The sequence below is a fragment of the Odocoileus virginianus genome, chromosome X, assembly GCF_023699985.2.
Source record: "Odocoileus virginianus isolate 20LAN1187 ecotype Illinois chromosome X, Ovbor_1.2, whole genome shotgun sequence".
NCBI classification, from domain to species: domain Eukaryota; kingdom Metazoa; phylum Chordata; class Mammalia; order Artiodactyla; family Cervidae; genus Odocoileus; species Odocoileus virginianus.
This window is the reverse complement of record NC_069708.1, coordinates 5,043,703-5,066,757: the sequence shown is the minus strand read 5'-3', so window position 1 is coordinate 5,066,757 and position 23,055 is coordinate 5,043,703. Positions and strand designations below refer to the sequence as shown.

The 23,055-nt window shown below is 36.7% G+C and overlaps 2 protein-coding genes and 1 non-coding gene across 3 annotated transcripts in view; 1 reads left to right on the top strand and 2 right to left on the bottom strand.

Moving 5' to 3' along the window:
* IL1RAPL1 (interleukin 1 receptor accessory protein like 1) overlaps positions 1 to 23,055 on the bottom strand; it is a 1,388,178-nt gene that overhangs the window by 170,474 nt on the left and 1,194,649 nt on the right. The window lies entirely within an intron of this gene.
* Positions 1,743 to 2,540, top strand: LOC139033117 (coiled-coil-helix-coiled-coil-helix domain-containing protein 2). Its single transcript, XM_070461791.1, has one exon. It carries the CDS (start codon positions 1,769 to 1,771, stop codon positions 2,228 to 2,230), a length of 462 nt encoding a protein of 153 aa, XP_070317892.1. The 5' UTR covers positions 1,743 to 1,768; the 3' UTR covers positions 2,231 to 2,540.
* LOC139033236 (U6 spliceosomal RNA) lies at positions 4,389 to 4,495 on the bottom strand. Its single transcript, XR_011485858.1, has one exon. It is a non-coding gene; the product is annotated as a U6 spliceosomal RNA (small nuclear RNA).

The window sequence follows — 23,055 nt, the reverse complement described above, 5'->3', positions numbered from 1 at the left end:
TCATTGTTTGCAGATTTTTTGATAGCAGCCATTCTGACCAGCGTGAGATGGCACCTCATTGTGGTTTTGATTTGCATTTCTCTGATAATGAGTGATGCTGAGCATCTTTTCATGTGTTTGTTGGCCATCTGTATGTCTTCTTTGGAGACATGTCTGTTTAGTTCTTTGGCCCATTTTTTGATTGGGTCATTTATTTTTCTGGAATTGAGCTGCAGGAGTTGCTTGCATATTTTTGAGATTAATTAATTGTCAGTTGCTTCATTTGCTATTATTTTCTCCCATTCTGAAGGCTGTCTTTTCACTTTGCTTATAGTTTCCTTCATTGTGCAAATGCTTTTAAGTTTAATTAGGTCCCATTTGTTTATTTTTGCTTTTATTTCCATTACTCTGGGAGGTGGGTCATAGAGGATCCTGCTGTGATTTATGTCGGAGAGTGTTTTGCCTCTAGGAGTTGTATAGTTTCCTCTAGGAGTTTTATAGTTTCTGGTCTTACATTTAGATCTTTAAACCATTTTGAGTTTATTTTTGTGTATGGTGTTAGAAAGTGTTCTAGTTTCATTCTTTTACAAGTGGTTGACCAGTTTTCCCAGCATCACTTGTTAAAGAGATTGTCTTTTCTCCATTGTATATTCTTGCTTCCTTTGTCAAAGATAAGGTGTCCATAGCTGCGTGGATTTATCTCTGGGCTTTCTATTTTGTTCCATTGATCTATGTTTCTGTCTTTGTGCCAGTACCATGCTGTCTTGATGACTGTTGCCTTGTAGTATAGCCTGAAGTCAGGCAGGTTGATTTCTCCAGTTCCATTCTTCTTTCTCAAGATTGCTTTGGCTATTCGAGGTTTTTTGTACTTCCTTACAAATTGTGAAATTATTTGTTCTAGTTCTCTGAAAAGTACCTTTGGTAGCTTGATAGGGATTGCACTGAATCTATAGATTGCTTTGGGTAGTATAGTCATTTTGACAATATTGATTCTTCCAATCCATGAACATGGTATATTTCTCCATCTATTTGTGTCCTTTTTGATTTCTTTCATCAGTGTTTTATAATTTTCTATACATAGATCTTTTTTTTTCTTTAGGTAAATTTATTCCTAAGTATTCTAATCATTGTAATGGTGAATGGAATTATTTCCTTAATTTCTCTTTCTGTTTTCTCATTGTTAGTGTATAGGAATTCAAGGGATTTCTGTGTGTTAATTTTATATCTTGTAACTTTACTATATTCATTGATTAGCTCTAGTAATTTTGTGTAGAGTCTTTAGGGTTTTCTATGTAGAGGATCATGTCATCTGCAAACAGTGAGAGTTTTACTTCTTCTTTTCCAATCTGGAATCCTTTTATTTCTTTTTCTGCTCTGATTGCTGTGGCTAAAACTTCCAAAACTATGTTGAATAGTAGTCATGAGAGTGGGCACTCTTGTCTTGTTCTCGACTTTAGGGGAAATGCTTTCAATTTTTTACCATTGAGGATAATGTTTGCTGTGGGTTTATCATATATGGCTTTTATTATGTTGAGGTATGTTCATTCTATGCCTGCTTTCTGGAGGGTTTTTATCATAAATGGATGTTGAATTTTGTCAAAGGCTTTCTCTGCATCTATTGAGATAATCATATGGTTTTTATTTTTCAATATGTTAACATATTACATTGATTGATTTGTGGATACTAAAGAATTCTTGCATCCCTGGGATAAAGCCCACTTGGTCATGATGTATGATCTTTTTAATATGTTGTTGGGGCTTGTCTACGTCGCTTAGGAGTGCAGTCAAGATGCCTCGTGGAAGCCGAAGCCGCACTTCTCGCGTGGCCCCTCCTGCCAGCCGCGCGCCTCAGATGAGAGCAGCGCCCAGGCCAGCGCCCGCAGCTCAGCCACCAGCAGTGGCTCCACCATCTGCTGTTGGCTCCCCTGCCGCTGCTCCCCGGCAGCCAGGTCTGATGGCCCAGATGGCAACCACTGCTGCTGGCGTGGCTGTGGGTTCTGCCGTCGGCCACACTCTGGGTCATGCCATCACTGGGGGCTTCAGTGGAGGAAGCAGTGCTGAGCCCTCAAGGCCTGATATCACTTACCAGGAACCTCAGGGAACCCAGCCGGCACAACTGCAGCAGAATGGCCCCTGCTTCTATGAGGTGAAACAGTTTTTGGAGTGTGCCCAGAGCCAGGGTGACCTTAAACTTTGCGAGGGTTTCAGCGAGGTGCTGAAACAGTGCAGATTGGCCAACGGATTAGCTTAATCAAGAAGTTCCAGTTGAAGACGTGAAAAATCACCTCTCGTGACCATGTTGATTTAGCATTTAAAATATAATTAATAGTGAAGATGTGAACTGTGAGACCACCCATTAAACCTCTCCTTAATCATTAATAGCTTTTGTTCTTCACAATTGCAGTGGAAGAGGGCGTTGTCACTGTATAGAAGTTCATTGAGATGGTATTGAGTTTGGGATTGGGCAGAAGAGGTGGTTGTGGCCTCTTAAGCGTGCTTTTCTGATGTTATTGTTTGTGGTTTAATTAGAATAAAGTGATTCTTTCTAGTCAAAAAAAAAATATGTTGTTGGATTCTGTTTGCTAGAATTTTGTTAAGGATTTTTGCATCTATGTTCATCAGTGATATTCGCCTGTAGTTTAATATTTTTGTGGCATCTTTGTCTGGTATTGGTATTAGGGTGATGGTGGCCTCATAGAATGAGTTTGGAAGTTTACTTTCCTCTGCAAATTTCTGGAAGAGTTTGAGAAGGATAGATGTTAAGCTCTTCTCTAAATTTTTGGTAGAATTCAGCTGTGAAGTCATCTGGTCCTGGGCTTTTGTTTGTTGGAAGATTTCTGATTACAGTTTTGATTTCTGTGCTTGTGATAGGTCTGTTAAGATTTTCTATTTCTTCTTGGTTCAGTTTTGGAAAGTTACACTTTTCTAAGAATTTGTTCATTTCTTCCAAGTTGTCCATTTTATTGGTATATAGTTGCTGATAGTAGTCTCGTATGATCCTTTGTATTTCTGTGTTGTCTGTTGTGATTTTTCCCTTTTCATTTATAATTTTATTGATTTGATTCTTCTCCCTTTTTTTCTTGAGGAGTTTGGCTAATGGTTTGTCTATTTTATTTATCTTCTCAAACAACAAGTTTTTATCTTTGTTGATTTTGGCTATGGTCACCTTTGTTTCTTTTGCACATATTTCTGCCATAATTTTTGATTTCTTTCCTTCTACTAACCCTGTGGTACTTCATTTCTTCTCTTTCTAGTTGCTTTAGGTGTAGAATTAGGTTATTTATTTGATTTCTCTCCTGTTTCTTGAGGTAGGCTTGTATTGCTATGAACCTTCCCCTTAGCACTGCTTTTACTGAATCCCATAGGTTTTGGGTTGTTGTGTTTTCATTTTCATTCATTTCTATGCATATTTTGATTTGCTTTTTTTATTTCTTCTGTGATTTGTTGGTTATTCAGAAGCATGTTATTTAGCCTCCATGTGTTTGTATTTTTAATAGTTTTTTTCCTGTAGTTGACATCTAATCTTACTGCATTATGATCAGAAAAGATGCTTGAGATGATTTCAATTTTCTTGAGTTTACCAAGGCTGGATTTATGGCCCAGGATGTGATCTATCCTGGAGAAGGTTCCATGTGCACTTGAGAAAAAGGTGAAATTCATTGTTTTAGGGTGAAATATCCTATAGATATCAATTAAGTCTAACTGGACCACTGTATCATTTAAAGTTTGTGTTTCCTTGCAAATTTTCCTTTTAGTTGATCTATCCATAGGTGTGAATGGGATATTAAAGTCTCCCACTGTTATTGTGTTACTGTTAATTTCCCCTATCATACTTGTTAGCATTTGCCTTACATATTGTGGTGTTATGTTGGGTGCATATATATTTATAATTGTTATATCTTCTTCTTGGATTGATCCTTTGATCATTATGTAGTGTCCTTCTTTGTCTCTTTTCACAGCCTTTATTTTAAAGTCTATTTTATCTGATATGAGTATTGCAACTCCTGCTTTCTTTTGGTCTCCATTTGCATGAAATATCTTTTTCCAGCCCTTCACTTTCAGTCTGTATGTGTCCCTTGTTTTGAGGTGGGTCTCTTGTAGACACCATATATAGGGGTCTTGTTTTTGCATCCATTCAGCCAGTCTTTGTCTTTTGGTTGGGGCATTCAACCATTCACATTTAAGGTAATTATTGATAAGTATGATCCCATTGCCATTTAGTTTGTTGTTTTGGGTTCGAGTTTATAAACCCTCTAGAGAAGATCCTTTAGCATTTGTTGAAGAGCTGGTTTGGTGGTGCTGAATTCTCTGAGCTTTTGCTTGTCTGTAAAGCTTTTGATTTCTCCTTCATATTTGAATGAGATCCTTGCTGGGTACAGTAATCTGGGTTTTAGGTTTTTCTCTTTCATAAAAACATGGAAGGCTTCAAAAATTTGTGTGTCATCCTTGCACAGGGGCCAAGCTAATCTCCTCTCTATCGTTCCAATTTTAGTATATGTGCTGCTGAAGCGAGCATAGCTTTGCTGCTTTTCAAAAGTGGATTTACAGAACAATTTTTGCATTAGAAATTCAATCCCTTCATGCCTATTTAATATACTTAACCTAGCTAGTCATTAAGTTTTTTATCTTTTGATTTTGTTCTTTTTAATGTAGTCAAAATCTTTTCTCTTGTGAGTACCATCTCTCTTCTTTTTTAATAAAAAAAAATCATGGAAAATTGTTATCTATCTTGAGACTCATTAACCAGTAACTTTTCCACATGTCTTATGGTTTCATTTTTCATATAAGCTCCTTAAATTATTATATAAAAATACACACATATATGTATGTCTCTATATATGTGTCTGTGTATATATTAATACTTATATTTTTATTTATTTAATTCAGGGTCATTTGTCCTATCCATTGACTTGTCTACTCATATTAAGATGAGTTAAATTAGACCCATATTTCCCCCCCGTCTTTATTGTAACATAATTGATAAATATGACTTGTATGTATTTTATGTGTACAACATTATTCTTTAAGGTTTTTGTTTTAATTGTGGACCATTTTTAAAGTCTTTATTGTATTTGTTACAATATTGTTTCTGTTTTATGTTTTAGTTTTTTGACATTGAGGCATGTGGGATCTTAGCTCCCAGACCAGGGATCGAACCTGCCTCCCCTGCATTGGAAGGCAAAGTCTTAACCATTCAACCTCCAGGAAAGTTCCCATGATGTTTTGATAAACATATACTGTGAAATGATTACCACAATCAAGCTAATTAACATATATCACCTTGCATACTGCTACTGCTGCTTCTAAGTCACTTCAGTCGTGTCCGACTCTGTGTGACCCCATAGACGGCGGCGGACCAGGCTCCCCCTTCCCTGGGATTCTCCAGGCGAGAATACTGGAGTGGTTTGCCATTTCCTTCTCCAATGCATGAAAGTGAAAAGTGAAAGTGAAATTGCTCAGTCGTGTCCTACTCTTAGCGACCCCATGGACTGCAGCCTACCAGGCTCCTCTGTACATGGGATTTTCCAGGCAAGAGTACTGGAGTGGGGTGCCATTGCCTTCTCCGTCACCTTGCATAGTTACCTGTTTTTTGAGCTAACACTTAAGATACACTATCTTAGCAAATTCCAAGTACACAATAGAATATTATTAACTACAGTCATCATGATGTATATAATACTTCTCCAGGATTTATTCATACTGTTCATGGGGTTCTCAAGGCAAGAATGCTGAAGTGGCTTGCCATTCCCTTCTCCAGTGGACCGTATTTTGTCAGACAAGAAGAAGAAGGAGACGACAGAGGATGAGATGGTTGGATGGCATCACCGATTCAATGGACATGAGTTTGAGTAAGCTCCGGGAGATAGTGAAAGACAGGGAAGTCTGGAGTGCTTCATTCCATGAGGTCGCAAAGTGTCAGACATGACTGAACGACCTGAACAACAGGATTTATTCATCCTGTATAACTGAAAGTTTGTAGTCTTTGACCAATACCTCCTCATTTCCCCCACTCCCCAGCTCTGGCAACCACCATTCTACTATTTGCTTCTGTGAATCTGACTTTTTTAGATTCCACATAATGAGATCATGCAGTAAGCTCATACAGTATTTGTCTTTCTTTGGATTATTTCACTTAACATAATGTTCTCCAGGTTCATCCATTTGTTGTAATTAGCAGGATTTCTTTATTACACCTGAATAATCATCCAGTGTGTATATGTATAATTTTCTTTATCCACTCATCTCACTGATGGACACTTAGGTTGTTGTCATATCTTGGTTATTATGACTAATGCTGCAATGAACATGGGAGTGCAAATATCTCTTCAGTGTATGATTAATCATCTCAAGTATTGCCTAATTTCACTTCTCTTTTTTGCTCCATTGGTTTTTCAGGAGTGTGTTGTTTACTTTTCACATAATTGTGAATTTCCTATCTTTTCTCATGTTATTAACTTCTAGTTTCATACCACTGTAGTCAGAAAATATAACTTTTTGTTAGTTATAGTTCAGGTTTTCCTACCCAGCACTATTTTCTGTAGCAGTTATTATTCATGAGTTTCTGCTCTGGTGGGCCATGACTCTTTTGTATTTCCTTGTCTGTGTCTTTATTCTTTCTTCATCTCTCTGGTGGACCCATGAAGAGCTGTTGGTTTTTCAGTTTGTTCAGCTTTTTAGTTGCTGTGATGATGAAGGGGCATCCTTCAAGTTCCTTACATGCAGAATCAGAAACTGGAAGTCTGTCTTAGATTGTTGACAATATAATGTGTCTCAGTGTCTCACTGAGGTTGTCTTGAGTTCAGCCTACTAGAGATTCTCTGAACATCATGGAACTGAATGTTCATTTCCTTCTCCAGATTTTGGAAAATGTTCCTCATTATTTCTTTAAATAAGCTTTCTGACCCTTTCTCGTTCTCTGTTCCTTTTTTTGCTCCCTTAATGCATATACTAGTTATCCTGATGGTGGTCGATAAGTCATGTAGGTTTTTTCATTGTTTTTCACTCTTTTTAACCAACTGGATAATTTCAAATGACTTGTCTTTGGGGTCACTGAGTTTTCTTCTGCATGTTCAAGTCTGCTTCAGGGAACAGTCATGTCTTGGGACCTATTACCAGGGGTGCCCATAGGCATGACTTTTGCCTAGCCCATTGGGTGGGTCCCTGGAGGGGCAAGAGTGCCTCTGATTATGGAAGAGCAGCACTGAAGTTAGGTCATAAGATGGCTTCAGGAACTGCGGCCATGTTCCTAGACTACATCACTCCCATTATCGTGTCTTTGTAATTATTTGTTGCAAATATACTGACCACTTTTTGATTTTATGGTTTCTTCATCTAAATCAGATGTATTTATGAGGTCACATATCTATTTTCTGCTCCCTACAACTCATTCATTCGCTTATATATTTTTATTTTACTTTGTATTCTGGAGACATTGCTTCATTGATACAATTTGTTCAGCTTTCTCTGTCATTTCATATTATAATACCTTTAAATGCAGCTTTTAGATTCCTCATTGCATTTGATTTTCCTCTCATTCCTTTCTTGTTTTAACAGGTTCTTTTGCACCTCTGCCCTTCATCATTAAATTTTCTCCCTAGGGTTCCCAGTTTTTTAATTAATAGTGATCATGTATTCTTACTTCTTTTTGAGGACACCTAGATATCTTCTAAACTTTTCACCTCTTTTAGTGGGAACATATTGTTAGAAAAATGTTGCTACTTTGAACCTTCAGGAAAATCTTACCTTTCTCTTATAATATAGAACAATTTTAATAGATACTATTTAGAAAAGTTAGGTATAGACCCTTTATCCAATGAGAAACGATTTACTTAGGCCTGGCATATGCACAAAGTAAGTGGAGTATTTTTAGTACTAATGCTGGACAGTTCCCTAAATGGAAACATTTACACAAGCACATCACATTGCACACCAGCACATGTTTATGTGTAGCTATTTTAATGGGACATTTGGGGAAGCTATATCAGTCCCAACTCATCTGCTACAATGTGACCCTGGGAATTCTTCACTGATAAATGTTTACTGCTGCTCCCTTTGTCAAGGTGAAATGGTGACTGACATATTACACAAATGGAAGTGCATATTTCACCATGTACCATTGCAATGAGTGCTGAATAACTTTAATATGATCTCAAATCCTTCACTAAGTAATATTTTGTCATTGGGAGATGACATTATACAAAAAGTAGAAATACTGAAAACTCATCTACGAATAAAAGATTTGTGATTTAACTAATATTCAGTTTTCTGCAATCATTAAGGAAAATAACTAATTGTCAGAGTCTTTATTACTAAATTATTGTTTCCCTGGTGGCTCAGAGGGTAAAGCATCTGCCTGCAATGTGGGAGACTCAGGTTCGATCCCTGGGTCGGGAAGATCCCCTGGAGGAGGAAATGGCAACCCACTCTAGTACTCTTGCCTGGAAAATCCCATGGACAGAGAAGCCTGGTAGGCTATAGTCCATGAGGTCGCAAAGGGTTGGACATGACTGAGCGACTTCACTTCACTTTATTACTAAATTAGTGGGACCTACAAAAGTTTTTAGTTTATTTTTTACATCACAATTAATCTTCAGATGTTCAGTGTTAGAAAATCATTCAAGTAGCCATAATATACAGTTGACCTGTGAACAAAGCAGGGGTTAGGGGTGCTGACCCTTCACAGAGTCAATAATTAGTATGTAACTTTACAGTGAATCCTACATGTCCCTGGTTCTGCATCTACAGATTCAACCAACCACAGACCGTGTAGCACTGTCATATATATTTATTGAAAAAAAATCTGTCTATAAGTGGATCTGTGCAGTTCAAACCTGTGTTGTTTAAGGGTCAACTGTACATCTATGTTTTTTTTTTAAAGGAGGGAAACACAATTCATACTGAAGTTTGGTCAGGCTCCTTGGTGAGGCTACCATTGATGAAGCCAGCTCAAATTGAGCTTGAGCCTCCTCTTCTCTGAATTCCTTGTATATTTAGTTATGAAATATTAATACATAAGTTGGGCTACTGATAAATAAGATCTTATTCTGCATTTACATGCTTGTAACTCTTCTTGGCCTACATACCCCCCGAAAAGAAGGAAAATTAAAAACCTCGAGAATATGGGCCATACCTCTAATATTTACATTTAATGTGCTTCCTCATTGAGTCAAAGATGGATTTCACAAACATTTGATTATTGGCTTCTACTTTGGCATTAACATGTGCAATTATACAAATAAAAGTAGTACAAGGGAAAATGTCATGTAAGTTGTGATAGAGAAACAGTGGAATTAAGGGTCTGGTTTTACTACTTTCTCATATGGTATGAAGTGATAAAATCTGCTTCAAAATGAAAGATTCCCATAAATCAATTCATTTATGGTATGCATTTGTATTAAAACTAAAATAAAGCACGTTAAAGTTGGAATTAAAATACTTTGATTCAAGGCCCAGATTTCCCATTTAATAAAAGTGACTCTCCAAAATATCACATTCTTTATTTATCCTCTTGTCTTTATTCATCAGACCTTGACATTTAGAATATTACTTGTGGCCGACTTGATTGAAAACACAAACACAGATGTGAACACTTATATCATGCATTGGTACTTTCTGGTCAGCCAGATAATAAAGAATGCACTTATACTATTTTTAATATTATCACCAAAATAAAATATGATATACCTAATATATAAATATATACTATTTTTCCTGCAGGTATTTCATAACTCCCTGAGAATATACCCATGTACTCAGTTTAATACACGGTGCTGTAGAGCAATTCTATTTTAAATGTGGCCACAGACCAGAGCTAGTCTACAAATTGTTTTTATTGTTCTTCCATAAAAGAAGTATATAAAGTGAAGGTAAGCATTTAATAACTTTTATAGCATTCTGATAACATCTTCTGAATGAAACAATAAAAATCCCTGGCTATTTTTGTATGGCTTTGTTTTCTTAAAAAAATTACCATTTCTAGTTATTGATTTTTATGATTTTTTTCTTACTGAAGTATTGGTCCTTAACGAACTGGAAATGAAAGCAAAACAAAACAGAAAAACCTGGTACTTGACCTCAGGTAGTTTCAGAATCATTGGTGTGTTTTATTGCTGTTAATGTTATTATAATTTTAAAAGCTAAATTAATTTTTTCTTTCTCATATAGACCAATCTAGGACATTACCAAGCTTGCTTTTTAAAGTCTCAGTTCCTCTATCATAATTCTTCTCTGATGAGTCTACTAAAAGCTAGTTATTAAACATTTCTATGCCTTCTTTCAGTGATTCTTACATTGAGCAAGTTATTCAAATAAACATGATAGTAATTTGTCCATGGCTTCCATTAAATCAAACACAGACAAACATATCTGTACACACAGAAACATGCACATTCTTGGGATATTCATTCATAAAATTTCCAAGGACTATTCATGATCATGTAACTGTTTAACATTAAGACATATTGGAAGTCATTAAATTCCAGATAAATTCCAGATAATCCAAATTAAATTTTAGATAGCAGAATTATATTTCTCTTAACTATGAATAATGAATATTTTTAAAAACATTTCCTTAAATCATTGTAATTCCAAACATAAAATGTTATGACATAAAACCTTTTAAAAGACATAAAATTGAACATTTATCTTAAAACAACAACTAAGGAATCCTTTTATTTCTCTTCAAAACCATCAAACACCACCACCACCATTCCACTTTTAAAACAGTCACTCACTGAACTATCTTTGATCAATCTTAGCTAAAGACTCTATCCTTTCTGGTCAACATCACTTTCTCAACAGTTAAAACATTTCATAAACTGAATACTGGCACTTAGTAACATTTTACAAAGCTGATAAAACCAAGAAGGATTATTCAAAAGAACCTCACACTGACACACTCTCGTTTCTAAATGTCACGGACTTTGAGCTCGGCTCATAAAATGAAGTTCATGCTTAGAGACAACACTGCCTTTCGAGATAAATCTCTTTTTAAATCTCATGGGTGTGGAAGGTATAGTCTCAACCCTAGTAAATGACCTCCAAAAGTAGCAGCCATTTTAAGGTCATGTGTACATTCCTGTAAGCAGATGGCACCGAAGGGCTTAACAGGTGTCCAGCCATAGCTTTACACTTCTTCTGGTTCCACCCTAAAAAACATGTCCTCCAAACATCTGTCTCAAAAACACATGCGATGTATTAAGGGAAGATTTTCAGACCACAATCATGTCAATATTTCCAATCCTACCTTCTTTTGCAATAATCTCAGTACCTTTTCAATACATACAGTCCAGTGGGGAAAGAGATATGCTATTCTGAGTTAAATAATCATAAAAAGATTAGAAAATACTTGGAAATATTTGCCTTGCTTGAATCTAGAAATGAAGCTGTTTGTGTGTGCTTCTGAAGGTTTTAAACTAACATTCAAAGATTACTTTTTTCTGAAGAATCTTTCTTAAATTAAATTTTAAATGAAAGGTCAGTATCTTGTGAAATTTACACATTGCAAATATTTTGAAATAAAATGATATTACTGATTTTGGGAGAGAGTTCATCACTGCTTTTATGTATATGTGAGAGAGAGTGAGCGTGTGGTTGTGTGTGTGTGTGTGTGTGTGTGTGTGTGTGTGTGTATTTGGAGTATCAATCTCCCATAATAAGGAAAGCAGTAGAGACAATTCAAGATGGGTAAACTTTTTGGAGGTAGCCATATTGCAATTTAAGGTGAATACTTAAATCAGGGAAACAGGGTGAGCCAGTATATGCTCAGTGGCTGGTTCTAGACTGAGTGTAAGGAGGTTATGATGGGGAATAGGAGCTCTGTATTAGTGTAGGTAACTCCTAGTTCAGGGAGTGGTAGAGAGAACATTGCTTTTGTGACTCTACCATAAAGCATCTGACTCAGAGGGAGGACATGGCTTCGTAATGTTCAGCATGACCATACAGTGGAGTGCTGGATTGGGTCAGCAGACAAACTACTCTTCAAGCACACAGTCACTATTTATGGAGTCTCTCCTTGCTTTACATTGCTTTGGTGCTTTTAGTAATAATTCGTTGAGTGCCCCCTTTATGCACAACACTCTTTCTGGGTGCTAGTGCTATGAGGACACTGGTTAAAAGATATGGCCTTCAAAACCCTTATGACTTAGTTACAGAGCTGAGATGTCCAACAGCTCCAGGCAACCAACTCTGATAGGAAATGGTGCATGCAATGCACTCAGGGCTCTTCTTCTAGAGGGTCAGTAGCTTTAAGAAATAGTCCATATGTGGCATAATATTTCCTTATCGAATATTTCATTTGATTCTATTTAAGAATTCTTACAATTATCCTTTTACATTCCAGAAAGCAATGCTTTTTAAAAAATATTTCTAACAGTCAGGCCTATCCAACACTGCTCAGTAGAACTCAGGGATGATGGACATGTTCCATATTTTGTCCAGTACAGTAACCACTAGTCACATATGGCAATTGAACACTGGGAATGTACCTAGTGTGACTGAGGAACTAAATTTGTAATATTTCATTTAAACTTTTTGAACCTTAAATTCAACTACTCACCCTTTCTACATGTATTATGCTCCAAAACTAATTACAAAATTAGAAAAGTGAACCACTTGTAGCACACTGCTTGTTGAATGCAGCACACTTTTTATATTCTGTTTAGTAGTTGGCCTAATTGGTTCTGGAAACCATAATATGGCATTCTAATGAACTAAGAAGATCTAACATAAGTCTTAACACACAACAGTGGTATCAGTTTTTATACATAAAGAGAATACTACTAACAAGAAAATTTTATAGAAGTTTTAAAAGAACTATTGATCAAATATAATTTCAGCAGAGCCCTTAAGGAGATTCAATTCAGGAAAATTATAATGAAACAGCTGGTTTTATATTTTATAAAATATACATAAAATGAGGAAAACAAGTAGCTCGGTTTCATTAGTATTGACTTTTAATTTTTCAACTAAATAATTCAATTTGAAATTAAGCAGCTAAAATATAGTTATGTATATCAAAAGGGATAGTTTCAGTATTATACAAAATAAGGGTGTTTTTTTTAATGAGAATAAACACATTTTCTCCCATCATTCAAATGTTTTCTTACTTCTAACAACAGCTAAAAAACCCATATAAAAAAAACCCATATAAAAACTGAACTGGAAGAACCTCTATTTAAATATTTTTGAAACAAACATAAGGAATTAATACTAAAATGAAAATGAGTCTCAAGGCTTACAACAATTTTATCAAACAAGCAGTTCTGTGGTCTTCTAAAGTGAAATCTCTTTTTAATCATTCTGTGTTTAATTAAGAAGTAAATAACCATATTCTAAAGAAGCCTGCCTCTCCCAGCCAACTTTTCTTCTTCAAAAGAAATGCCACAAAGCATCCCAGTAATTCTCCATTTGATCAATCAGGTTGTGAAACTTCCTTTGTGTGGAGCATTGTCATTCTTAGTGCAGTTAAATTAGGTTTTATGGTTTAAAATTGCCCTATTAACTTGGTGCTTCCTGCGTTTTCATTAACTCAAAACATATTTGATATCATGATAAGCTCCCTGAAATGAAACTTCCCTTCTGGAATAAGTCATTCTATTATAGCAGATGCTTACCACGGAACTTGGTTTTGAACATTACATTGCTTTAATATGCTTCCCTATGAATTGATGCTTTGGATGAGGCTATATAATACTAGCATTTATAACCTTATGCTGTGTTTTAGGCCAAGTCATTTCCCCTCTGCCCTACTGTAAAATTGTGAGGAAAACAATTTTTGAATCCCAAATTATATTCCTTTCCAGGAAGAACCTCTGCCAAGTACTTAAGATAAACCCTTAGAAATTACCCTGCTCCCATACTAGGGGAGTGCTCTAAATTTGGGAGATCTATCATCATCACCTAGGAGAACTTAAAAATAAAACAGAGCCCTGGCCCATGACAGACCAACTAAATCAGAACCTCTAGCAGAGAGGCTTAGGCATGAGAAATTTTAAAGTTTGGTAGGTGGCTCTCGTTAGGAGCCTCTTGATGAAAATGAAAGAGGAGACTGAAAAAGCTGGCTTAAAACTCAACATTCAGAAAACTAAGATCATGGCATCTGGTCCCATCACTTCATGGCAAATAGATGGGGAAACAGTGGAAACAGTGACAGACTATTTTTTGGGGGGCTCCAAAATCACTGGAGATGGTAACTGCAGTCATGAAATTAAAAGACGCTTGCTCCTTGGAAGAAAAGCTATAACCAACCTAGAGAGCATATTAAAAAGCAGAGACATTACTTTGCCAACAAAGGTCTGTCTAGTGAAAGCTATGGTTTTTCCAGTAGTCATGTATGGATGTGAGAGTTGGACTATAAAGAAAGCTGAGCACCAAAGAATTGATGCTTTTGAACTGTGGTGTTGGAGAAGACTCTTGAGAGTCCCTTGGACTGCAAGGAGATCCAACCAGTCCATCCTAAAGGAAATCAGTCCTGAATACTCATTGGAAAGACTGATGCTGAAGCTGAAACTCCAATACTTTGGCCACCTGATGTGAAGAACTGACTCATTTGAAAAGAAGCTGACGCTGGGAAACAAAGGCAAAAGGAGAAGGGGATGACAGAGGATGAGATGGTTGGATGGCACCACCGATTCAATGGACTTGAGTTTGAGTAATCTCTGGGAGTTGGTAATGGACAGGGAAGCCTGGCGTGCTGCAGTCCATGGAGTTGCAAAGAGTCGGACACGACTGAGTGACTGAACCAAATTGAGGTGGCTATAAGGGGCTTTCCTGGTGGCTCAGGTGATCATAAAGTGCAACAGAGGTTGGGCAGCATTGCCCTAGCACAAGAGATCTCATATGTTAGCAGAGGGCTTGCTCAAACAGAAGTAAAGTTTCAGATTCTGCATGTCCTGAGAATGAGCATCTCTAACATGTTCCTAGGTGGTGGTGATGCTGCTGGTCCAGGGATCACACTTTAAGAACCACTGCTCCAGGGTTCTGAGATTGAGTCAGTGGCTTTGGATTCTCGTTGGAAATATGCAAATGATCACTGACCATCCTTGTCATTCAATATGATACCATTCTTCTTCCTCTTGCCAAGAAGGCAATGGCAACCCACTCCAGCACTCTTGCCAGGAAAATCCCATGGGTTGAGGAGCCTGGTGGGCTACAGTCCATGGGATTGCTAAGAGTCGGACATGATTGAGCAACTTCACTTTCACTTTTCACTTTCCTGCATTGGAGAAGGAAATGGGAACCCACTCCAGTGTTCTTGCCTGGAGAACCCCAGGGATGGCGGAGCCTGGTGGGCTGCTGTCTATGGGGTCACACAGAGTCGGACATGACTGAAGCAACCTAGCAGCAGCAGCAGCTTCTTCCTCTTGTAGTGATTTATCAAACAGAAGGATGAGGAGGGCGGGCTGAGGGAGAGGGAAAGGCTCAGAGTGATCCTACTGGTGCCCTGGTTGCTCCTTGAGCAGTTACTATAGTCAGAATTGGACGTAAGCATGGTGGACCATTTTCTGGGACCCTCAGAACAGCTCTCGCACGTCAGCATATTACCAAGGACTTCAACCACGTTGAAAAAGCCACATAGCTTCTCCCTTTCTTAAAAGAAGAACTTTTCCAGGTGGGAGTCCTCGTTCCTTTATTCAGCAAATTGGACTCCTACTATGTGCCAAATTATATAAAACAGAGTGGAAAAGAGGCAAGATCGATCCTTGATTTTACTGAATTTATATTATATTTACAGTACAAGGACAAAAAGCAACCAACACAAATAAGAAACTTCTAGTTGGTGAAAAATACTTTGGAGAATAGAAGGCAGGTATGGATGTAAAGAGTGCCTGGCTGGGGGTGTTGCTGAAATATCTGAGGGAAGATGGTAGAGAAGGTCTCAAAGCAGTGTGACATATGACTTGAGGTTTGGATATCGAAGAACCATATGTGCATATCAGAGGCCAGAGCTTTCCAGAATCTAGAAAGATGGAACTGATGAACCTATTTGCAGGGCAGGAATAACGATGCACACATAGAGGATTGACTTGTGGACACAGGTCACACACTCTCTCTCACGGGAGAAAGAGAAGGTGGGACGAACTGAGAAAGTAGCAATGACATGGTAAAAATGGACATATTTACCACGTGTAAAATAGATAGCTAGTGGGGAGCTGCTGTATAGCGCAGGGAGCTCAGCTGGGTGCGCTGTGGTGACCTAGAGGGTGGGATGGGGGGTTGTAGGGGGACTAAAGGGGGAAGGGATATAGGTATACTTATAGCTGATTCACTTCCCTGGTGGCTCAGATGGTAAAGAATCTGCCTACAACGTGGGAGACCTGGGTTTGATCCCTGGGATGGGAAGATCCCATGGAGGAGGGAATGGCAACCCCCTCCAGTATTCTTGCCTGGAGAATCCCCATGGACAGAGGAGCCTGGCAGGGCCACAGTCCATGGGGTCACAAAGAGTCGGACACGACTGAGCGACTAAGCACAGCACACAGCAAGCAGATTCACTCTGTTGTACGGCAGAAATTAGCACAGTATTGTAGAGCAATTATCCTCCAATTAAACTTAAAACACTACACTAATAAAAAAATTCACTTCCTTGTGAATTATGTATCTCTAAATTAACTTTGATTCATATCTAAGGTAGAGAGCATTTTTGGTTCCCTAATAAAAATTCACACTTTAAAAATGGTTATATAAGAATTTCCAGCATCATTATCAAAAGCTACACTAGAGGTTTCATGAATTCAAAAACGACATGCTCAAAATAATTATTCATTGATGAAATAAGTGGTGTTCAAGATGTTCAGATAGCTAGGGAGATTTTACGGGCCTTACCATGAATAAGGCACAAGTCCTTGGCAATACCAGGAGACTAATACCTTCAGATAAGTGCACTAGGTCTAGATCTAAACTCTCTTTGGTCTGCCCTCTACTCTATTTCATGGAAGATTCTGTCCTCTGATCTAAATGGACAGTGGGCTGATTGTCCTCATGATGAATGTCTCTCATTTATCATGGTGACTAGAAGTTCCTACAGATTGAGAGTTAAGACTTAAAGGCCTAAGCTCAGCAGCAGTTTTTGTGCTTATTTGCGACTAAGTGTTGGTACATTTGACAGAATTTGGTTAATCTGGCAGGTTTCCATGGATTGAACCCGGGTCTCCTGCATTGCAGGCGGATTCTTTACGATCTAAGCCACCAGGGAAGACCCATGGGTCTACCACCTGTCTCTAAATGTAGGACTCTAACAAAGTAGGTTCTACAAACCTGAAAATTGCTGAATGGACACATTGGTCAGGTTAGTTTTTCTAACTGAAATGTAAAGCATCTACTTGGGGAAACAACAGACTGAGGTAAGTATGTTTATAGACTGTTTTTGGAACAGTATTAAAATTTTGATAATTTATTTATACTCACTCTTTAAAAATAATGCCTTCTTTCTTTCAAGTACAGTTTTAAATTTCACCAATACATTGGATGAGTTTGCTCCAATTCCACAAAAATGGAAAATGAATGCAAAAAAAAAGCATGACCTGAACATACCATTCATAACACACAGATGAAGTACACTAAAAATAAAGCTGCTCCTTTGTCAAATTTATAATTATACTTTTAAAAGCAGAATGTTAATCATTACTACTTCTGTTTTTCAGTCATTTAAACACAGGTACAAACAAACATAAGCTTTCTTCTCCCCTGCTGCTAGTTAATCCACAGACTAGCAAGGGTAATTTCAACAGGACACAGCAGGTCCTCTTGGAGAAATAGCTACATATTATATGTATTTTAATAAGGACAGGATCTCATGTGATGGAAAAAAAGATACAACTGTTCTGGTACATAGCCTCCAACCCTGTGCTCCTGCCAGCCCCATGTTTTTTAATGAAGTGTTTCATGGAAACGTTTAGAAAGCATTTTAATTCCAACATTATGTTTATTCACTCACTCCCCAACCATGTACTGAGTGCCTCCTGAAAGAATCAGTGGATCACTTTTGATCATGATGATTATTGTAAATACAATAAGCAATAAGTGTATTAAGTATAATAATATAATAAGTGTAATTGTGATCCTGATTGAGAATAAAAATACTCACAAAATATTAACTCTTTTATGACTGCAACAGTAATTGCTCATGGTTATCACATTGCCTGGACGCTCAGGGGGTAAAATATCCACCTGCAATGCAGGAGATGCAGGTTTGATCCCCGGGTTGGGCATCTCTCCTGGAGAAGAACATGTCAATCCACTCTAGTATTCTTGCCTGGAATATCTCATGGACAGAGGAGCCTGGCAGGCTACAGACCACGGGGTCACAAAGAGTCTTACATGACTAAGCAACTAAACAACAGCAACAACAATCATATTACCAACTACATGTTAACAATCACACTACCAATTACAATGGACCATACACTCATAGATTAATCATGGGAGTAGCTAGCTGAAAGGAAGGAAAGTAATTTAAAAAAAGAGAATCACCAAGAATGAGTTGTCTGAAAGGAAGTTGAATTGAAGGAAGAAATAGATAATCTCTTGTTAATCTTCTCAGCCTCTTATGGTTGTGCGCATTGTGGCTCAAACTAATACTGCTAAAATACAATGCAATATAATGAAGAAAATCAGAAATCGGAGTGGCTAATAAGCTGCTGCATAAGAGAAAACTATCTTCCATTTCACTTCTCAGAGTCAGTGTCTCTGGATGGATAACAGTGTTGTAATTTCTCAGTAAAGGAGGCAATGTGCTTGTGAATGTGCACATGCATATACATTCATGTCTGAACACATGCATAATGAAACACGATGAATACATGTGGAATGAAATAATATGCCAAAAATTGAATTCAAGGTCTTTTGCTGTTTTTCCTGTGTTATTGCATTTACAGAAACCGTATTGGTTTTTAATGACATCAGCTCTTTTATTTTTCCCATTATACATGAGAAGTAGTGTTGATCATGGGTAAAAATGAGTATAGAATCACCAACCTGGAATTATTTAGAGAACACCAGCTGAGTCTCTTAATTTTTCGGATAAAGACAGAATAACGTCCAAATTTACACATTTAGTGACAGAGCCAGGAAGATACACCTCTGCCTGCTCTATAAGAAGATAATTTCTGAGTGGCTCCCACCCTCTGGGTGTTTCTCTTCTGCCTAAATCTCAGCTTCCTGGTATTCTCATGTTTGCCCTTCTTCCTTCTCAAAACATCCTCTTAGCGCCTCAGACCTTATACTCAAATGGTTGAACTAGTTTAAAGTGCTAATCCTTCCAGGAATATTTCTATGTTAACATGAATCAAAATTTAAACTAAAAAAAAAAAAGCAACTCTAAACATGGGATTTCAGGAATAAGTGAGGATGAAAGACAACTCAAGCATGATTTCTATAACTAAAGATCTGTTCAATGCTTTGCGAAAATTAAATTCCACTGGTAGGAAATGTGTTTCTAATGAACAGAAAAGCCTGCTAACACTGTCAGTTTAACAGTGCTAACACTCCCATTGTCAGTGGGAGGGAGTTCCTGAAGAGTAAGATAACTTGACAGTTTCATGAGATAAAAATGTTTGAGAATCAATGCTTCAAAAAAAAAAAACTTGTTCAATACATGCCCTGAATTTTGACACATTAATATACTATCCATTCAGCACACCTATATACAGTATTAACTATGTGTTAGATCATGACTTAGGATCTCAAGTATTGTACTAAGATAAGGACCGTAATCTCTTGGAAATTAGAAGGGGGTTGTGGAGAGGGGGAGATGGAATAATAAGGAAACAAATAAATAAACAGGTAATTTCAGAGGTAGCTAATCAAAATGAAATAAACAGAATTGGGAGCTATGATAGGGATTGATTTTGGGCTACTTTGGGCTGGGTGGTCAGAAGACTTTGGAGTGATGATATCTGAGCTTAGACCTGAGGGATGAGAAGGCAGAACTCAAGAAGCAGAGAAAGAGGTTTGTGGCATTTGAAAGAGCAACAAGAGCCAAAACTCTAGTAGAGCTTAGTATGTGACCAGAAAGGGATGTGACAGGAGATGAGATCAGAGAAGGAAAGAGGTGGGCCTGTTGATGTAGCAGCTAGTCTGTACTTGATTCCAGGAAATAATTGAGCAGTTTTAAGTGTGAAAGTGGTTCAACCCAATTAACTTTTCAGAAGTGGCTTTCATTGCTATGTGGAGAATGGATTATAGAGAAGAGTGAGGAAGCTTGGAATAAGATAGTGATGGAAGAGTTATGGACAGGTACAGGGCCAAATTTAAGACCCAACCAATAGGACCTGATGGATTAGGTGTCAGAGGTGAGAAAAAAAGGAAAAACCAAGAATGGCACCAAGGTTCTTGGTTTTAAAAATACTCTATCTAAACATTGGTTTGATTTTATTAGATACAGATGATGTGTAAATATAACTTTAAAAGTTAAATAAAATAATTTTATAAAACAAGTGATGTAACCACTGCTAAAAAGTCACAGCACCATATAATATTTTTCATCATTTTGTTTTACCCAAGTTCTAACAATTTACATATATTGTTGAGTTTAGCTACAAACAAGATATGTGATTAAACTGTAAGGATTCAAGACAATTTTTAGAAAGGATAATGGCATTAAGCACATATTTTATAGGCTGTAATAAGAGCCATGAATGTTTGAGACTTAGGCTTTAAATAAGGGGAATTAAAGAGACATTAAAAGGAAATAAACCTTTACAGAAACAGGGAAAGGGATGAAATGTTTTCTGAATAGCACTAAGTATATTGCTGTAATTCATGGTGAATCCTAGTGGTAACTTTCCCAAAGAAATCATATAAATTCACCAAAACATTAAAGAGCAACTTTATTTCCTTTAAAGAAACAGAAAGTCACCAAATATATGTCAGTGATAAAATGTTTATGCTGATTAGCTTCTCCTTTAGCCTCATGAGCTAAATACCCAAGAATAATATGAGACAGAAGGAAATTCATCAAGGAGTATTAGGCTTATAAATGTTCATTCAATGGCTAACAGATACAATCATTCTCCCCAAAGTCATTAACTATCTGTCTTTTTATAATCAGAAAAATGCATAATATTATTTTGCTCTTAAATACTGAGTTTCATTTGAGAAGCTCAAACGCTTAATAGTAAGTTTTTTTCTGAGATTCCTATTACGAGCTGGATTGCCAACCCCCAATCTCCAAGAACACCTTGAGCTATAAAAAGAATCTCAAGAAGAAAGATGGAAAATAAATGAAAGGATTTTTTTCAATAGTTTGCTGAAAGCCTAGACAAATTAGAAGAATCACTTATCTGATGTCAAATGCAAACTCTATTACTCTGGAGGAAATAAGTTGTTTCAATCTGTTGGGGGAAAAAAAGTTGTTTCACTTCAAACTATTGCCAAAAAGATATCCAAGAAATTTAATTTTTCCAAAGTTACCAACCACCCAGAACAAGATTTATCCTTTTCTTCACTTTTTCCAGTGTACTTTGCAATAAAAAGTGTGACCCTAAACCTAGCACAAAGCTGGTTAAACAGAAGTCAAGTTTAACAGACAACAGTATCATGTATAGATTACTTAGTTGAATGAGTTCAGGGTTCATAACTGGGCTGTTTGCCCACTGCCTAAAGAGAAGATTGCCCTCCGTTCATTCTTCTGACAGTTAACAAAATAACTTCTAATAGTTATTTTTGGGGAATGTTACTGAGTAACTTGCCATCATGAAATTTTACTTCAGTAAATTTTCCATAAGCATTAATAAAAAAAACTTTAAGGTGGATTAAGCTTCATATGAATATTATTTCTTCAAAACCAACACTCACATATACACAATAGAACATTTTTCCTTTGTATTTAACACTAGAAAGATATATCCATGTGGATTAAAATTCATGTGAATAGAATTCCTCAAAAAACAAAGCATAACATTTGATGTTTCAGATTCACTGCCTTAAGCATGTGCATAAATAATGAGACTAATGATGCACCAATAAAAAGCTACAATAAACACATCCTGAATTGATAGATTATTAAATGAAGTTACCTAAACTATTATTGTTTCTCTTCCTTTGCATAAACATAGTTAATTATGGCAAGTTATTAATGAAAATGGAAAGACTGGTCTATTGTTTTACATTTATTCAGTGATTCAAAGCATCAACACACCAAGCATGAATATATCAGGGATTTCTGATAAAGATCTTGGCTTGACCATTTAAGAATTGATGTCTAAAAAAATTACAAAAGCATCCATTTTAATTTCAAGGAGATAAGATTACAGTAGGATTAAGGTTGCTTCATGACCCTGATGAAAACTGCTGTATTTTATACATTCTCTATTTTCTCCCATAGAATGTATCACCTTCTAACATACTAGGGCACTTATTTTTTTATTGTATGTGTTATTCATAGTCTATGGTCCCTCCCTAGAATATCACATCCATATAAACAGGAATCTGCAACTACTCTGTTCCCTAATGTAGCCCAGGTGCCTAGAAGAGTGTCTGGCACATAGTAGGCACTTAATAAATATTTGTGGCATCAATGAATGTTCTTTAGTTCTGAATAAATTCAAAGCCATTTATCTCTTGGAATAATCTGTACATACACATGCATACACACATACAGAATTTAAATCCTATTTACTTCTAATGCCTTTATTATCTGTTGGTAATCAATTAGTGCATGATTATAGACTTAAAATAATGCAGAGCAACACATATAGGGCAAATACTAAATATTTGTTTTAAATGAGGATACCATTAAAAATTGATATCAATGCTTTTAACAATAGTACCTTCTGATTAAACAAACTTTCCAAACAGAGTATAGTGGCCAATGTGACCATGGCATAGATTGTATTATAAAATGTAAAGATGCTGTCTTTGTTAGACAATTGTAGCAAAATGTAGAAACGGAATTAAATGTGATAGCCAAAAAGATTAAGTAAGATTCACAAGCATAATACAGCCTTTGAGCATATGGAATAAAACCTGATTTCCTTATCCCAGCTCCAAATGTCACAAACACCTAAGCAAGGTCTTAATGTTAAAGTAATGTGTGCATTCTTAAGTTCCATCTGTCTAGTATTCTCAAGAGCCTCT